The 3,869-nt window shown below is 33.3% G+C and overlaps 1 protein-coding gene across 1 annotated transcript in view; it reads right to left on the bottom strand.

Annotated features, from left to right (window-relative positions):
- The window catches only part of LOAG_18027 (TK/ACK protein kinase), a gene marked incomplete at its 5' end in the record, with an annotated part of 9,551 nt that overhangs the window by 1,392 nt on the left and 4,290 nt on the right, over positions 1-3,869 (bottom strand). Inside the window, 10 exons of the mRNA XM_020450697.1 lie at positions 131-237; positions 673-778; positions 990-1,160; positions 1,544-1,624; positions 1,719-1,889; positions 2,014-2,102; positions 2,258-2,336; positions 2,715-2,787; positions 3,230-3,287; positions 3,441-3,572. Of these exons, the coding sequence (XP_020305596.1) occupies positions 131-237; positions 673-778; positions 990-1,160; positions 1,544-1,624; positions 1,719-1,889; positions 2,014-2,102; positions 2,258-2,336; positions 2,715-2,787; positions 3,230-3,287; positions 3,441-3,572 (1,067 nt within the window). The remainder of the gene's footprint in view (positions 1-130; positions 238-672; positions 779-989; positions 1,161-1,543; positions 1,625-1,718; positions 1,890-2,013; positions 2,103-2,257; positions 2,337-2,714; positions 2,788-3,229; positions 3,288-3,440; positions 3,573-3,869) is intronic.

Below are 3,869 nucleotides of genomic sequence, written 5' to 3'. Positions count from 1 at the left end.
CTTACGTACATATATATATATATATATATATATATATATATATATATATACAGATTTTACCAATTTTAACCTAATGATGGCATCATTACTGAAATATGAAAGGAACAATGATCTAAGAAAGAGAGCTTACGTAAGAATTCCTCTGCTTCGAAGAATTCACAACAGAACTGTTATTTGCATGTCGTGAAGGAAAGGATGCTCCATTTGCCATCGGTTTACTTAAATTTAATCGGTCACCTAAAGTAAATCTTACTTGAAGAGGAAGAATAACGAAAAGCATTAGTGTAAGTAATTTAAATCACTGAGAACAAGTCAGATTATGCTGGTAATTTCTGAATTTTTTCTGACTTTTAAATGATATCTGAACTATAACTAAATCCAAATCAAAGAATAAGGTATGGGAACGAAAGCAACAGGTAATGTCGCAGGACGGTGCAGACGGTGTCATCAAAATACCATCACAGACTGATCTAAAAAGTCACCAGATGAACCTATAGATTTAATAGAGTATTTTAGCAACTGACGTGACTGTCCTTCAGATAGTCACTGCAAAATCATATTCGATTTTCAGCCCTATATTCCCTCCCCCTAAGGTGTTTAGCTTGCAATATCAGTATCTATATTGTCTCGAAATATTATGATGTCGTTAAGAGCAATTAAAAACAAACTAACTATGGGAGTCGTAAAGTAAAGCAGGAGTACTTCCATAAGTTGATGATAAAGCAGACTGTTGAGGCATGGGTCGTTTAGCATAACCGGGTTGCCAATAGTAGCATGTCTGAAATTCGATTTTTTGTTATTGAAATGTAAATTTTTTAACCGGGATTTCATTTTATCACAACATCCAACATTATATTACGAGTTAGATTTATTCACCACTCGTTCCTACTCTTAGAAATAACATTAAGAGGATATTTTGAAATCTAACAAACATTTTTTGCATATTATTAAAAAAATAGAGAGGTGAAATTTTTTAAAAAAATTTTTACTCCTATATCAAGCGGAGACTTTGTTAGTCCTGATAAAGGCGGTGAAAAAAAGCTCTCGTTCGGTAACCGTTCACTATTAACAAACATTGTTGCTGGTCTCGACAGCTCATTAGTATTATAAGATTGATTTACTCCCATCTGATAGGCTGTATTTAGCGAACTAGCTGAAGCCTAAAAAGATGTGATCTGTAAATTCAATACAACAAATAAATAAAATACAAAGATTTACCTACAGCGAATAGTGCCCTGTGAAACGATAAGGAACGTTCACGGTTTATAGACGAACAAAATTTGGTTTTTTTTGTTTTTTTTTTTAAAGTACAACCACAAGCAGTGTGAAGCGCTTGGACAGATTGGCAACATCAACAAGTTTAAACAAAAAACAAGGTTAATAGACTATTTTTGTGAATTCGTGAATTTTCTGCTTCCTCCTTTCACGATCTTAATAAATGCAAAAATTGCTGCATTGTTGCATACAAAAAAGACGACAAAATAGCACAAAACTAACAATAGCAAAACGGTTCAAAATGATAAAGTAATGGATAAACACATACAGCTTTGGTAGATGTGGAAAGATCTTTGAATAGTTGACTGTATCCTCCTTTACTGGCAATATCTTTCACAGTCTTTGAAATCTGAAAATAAAATTTATGCAATTTCTATAAAATATAATAAATACCAGGAGACTTTTAGTGAAACCTCTTGAAAAAAAAAATTACAAAAATCCACCTCAAAAGGATCTAAATTGTCTTGACTGTAGGAAATACCAGATGTAGATATTCCGGAATACAAGGGAGATGAGTGATTCTCATATGAGTTAACATCATTTGAAGTGGAAGTACTCGACACATTGTTTGTTAGCACAGAAGTTGAGTCCCACGGAACATTATTCTGCTTCGTCTACAGAAATTTATTAAGCAATGACTGAATACAGTTCCTCATATTATTAATACCGCACTAACAGCTTAAACGATAGTGATAACTGTGTTATAGCGGGAAAGCTATGGAAGGAGGGAAATTTAACCTGTCTGAAATTTGGAGGTTTCGGTCTCGGAGGTGGTATTTTTCCATTTTGCACCTGGTTTTTATCAATCGCACTGTGACATCCTCTTTCTGTAATGGATGTTTGATAATTTAATGTTCATTGCACATTTGCATTACACCTGGACAAATCTGAACAAAATGAAGCATTAGACAAAAAAAGTGATCCAGGAGAGCTTAAAAATCAATCACAAAACATAAATTAACAAAGGATATTATGCAAATACCTGACTTATTCTGTACATTATATGATGACTGGAAATGATAACACGATGTGGAAGGTAACTGGGAAGCAGGAAATGACTGCTGAAAAAAATTTTTTTCAGCACAAACGAGCGAAGAATTGTCCGAAAGAAGAAAGATCTGTGAAAGATATTTCTGACATCCATTAACGCTTCAACAATATTCACGCCAATAGAATGCAATTTAAGCAAAGTTGGTAATAAACTCCTCGTTGATGATACCATCTTTACACTACCAAAAGGATAACATTTTACCGCAGTGCTCAATAAAATAAAAGGTGTGTAGATTATTATACTGGGTGAGTAATCAGAACTGAGTTATAACTTTTAAGAAGCTTCTCATAACCTCATTTTTCTCCACAGAGAAGAATTCGAATTCTAAGGGTTCATTCAATAATAAAAAATCAATGAAATTCAGAAAATTTCCAAAAATTTCCCTTACCACAGTTGTGAGAGATTGCAGTGACGGTTGCACTGTAATATCGGCGCCAGAAAATGATGACCGATGCATCTGACTGGAAAAAACAATTTTGCGAAATTAATCGTAAAGTGTAAAACAATCAGGAACAATGCAAGATGAAAACTATCATATAATTCTATTGATACTGCCATAACTTTATAGTAGAATACATCAACTTCGGCTGAAGAGAGCATTCATACTTAATCTGAAAGAGCTAAAATCTCAGGTCTGAAATCGGCTATATCCTTTTCAATGAAGCATATGTTTAATACCGGTCAGATTTTCGCACACAGTAAAAAAGAAAAAAAAATCCTAAATGCACCAAGATTAGTAGGTTCTAGCCAATTTGCAGGTGGAACACTAAATCAAAAAGAGATGTATGAATTACCTGAACAAAATTGCACGATATCAACTATCAAAGCACTACCGTTTTAAGCTATTGATGACAAGAGTGTAGTTAACAATAAGGAATTTCATACACTTATATGAATACATACTTGCACGATGCGGCGTCAGATGTAAATCGAATTGGTTGCGGTAATGACGAAAATTGCTCTAAAAAATAACTTATATATATATAGAGAGACAGAGAGAGAGAGAGAGAGAGACAACGATGACACAAAAAAATTAATTATGTGAAGATAATATTCAAAGAAAAGAGTGAAATTACTACCATACATTCAGCACAATTATAAGTTCTGAACCTACGTGAATTTATTGGAGTCTTTCCTCCTAACGCAGGCTGCGAAGAGAAACGGATACTTTCATCAGCTACCGTTGTACCAAGAGATATATTAGTTGAAACATTTAAACTGGATGTAGTTGGTTCCCGTAAGTTAGCTGAAAATGTAGAATGTAAGGATCTATGTCATAGCAGAAATTATAAATGTTATTATTGCATTTAAATATTTCGTTTAGCTGTAGTATCTCCGTTTCGTTCCCCATCATTTCTCTTTTTCTCAATTATTTTTATTTATAAATCCATGTTGGAGCCACAAAACAGATAAGCAAAAGTTATGAATAAGTTTCATGCAAATACCTGGCTGGCACGATTTGATGGCGAAATAGATAAAAAGTACACTAGTAACGATACGATAAACAATTTTTTGACTTGATTTTACAACAAAAAACTTATAG

Source organism: Loa loa (genome assembly GCF_000183805.2).
Source record: "Loa loa unplaced genomic scaffold supercont3.176, whole genome shotgun sequence".
Lineage (NCBI taxonomy): Eukaryota > Metazoa > Nematoda > Chromadorea > Rhabditida > Onchocercidae > Loa > Loa loa.
Note: the sequence above shows the minus strand (reverse complement) of the source record. Positions and strands in the feature narration are given on the sequence as shown.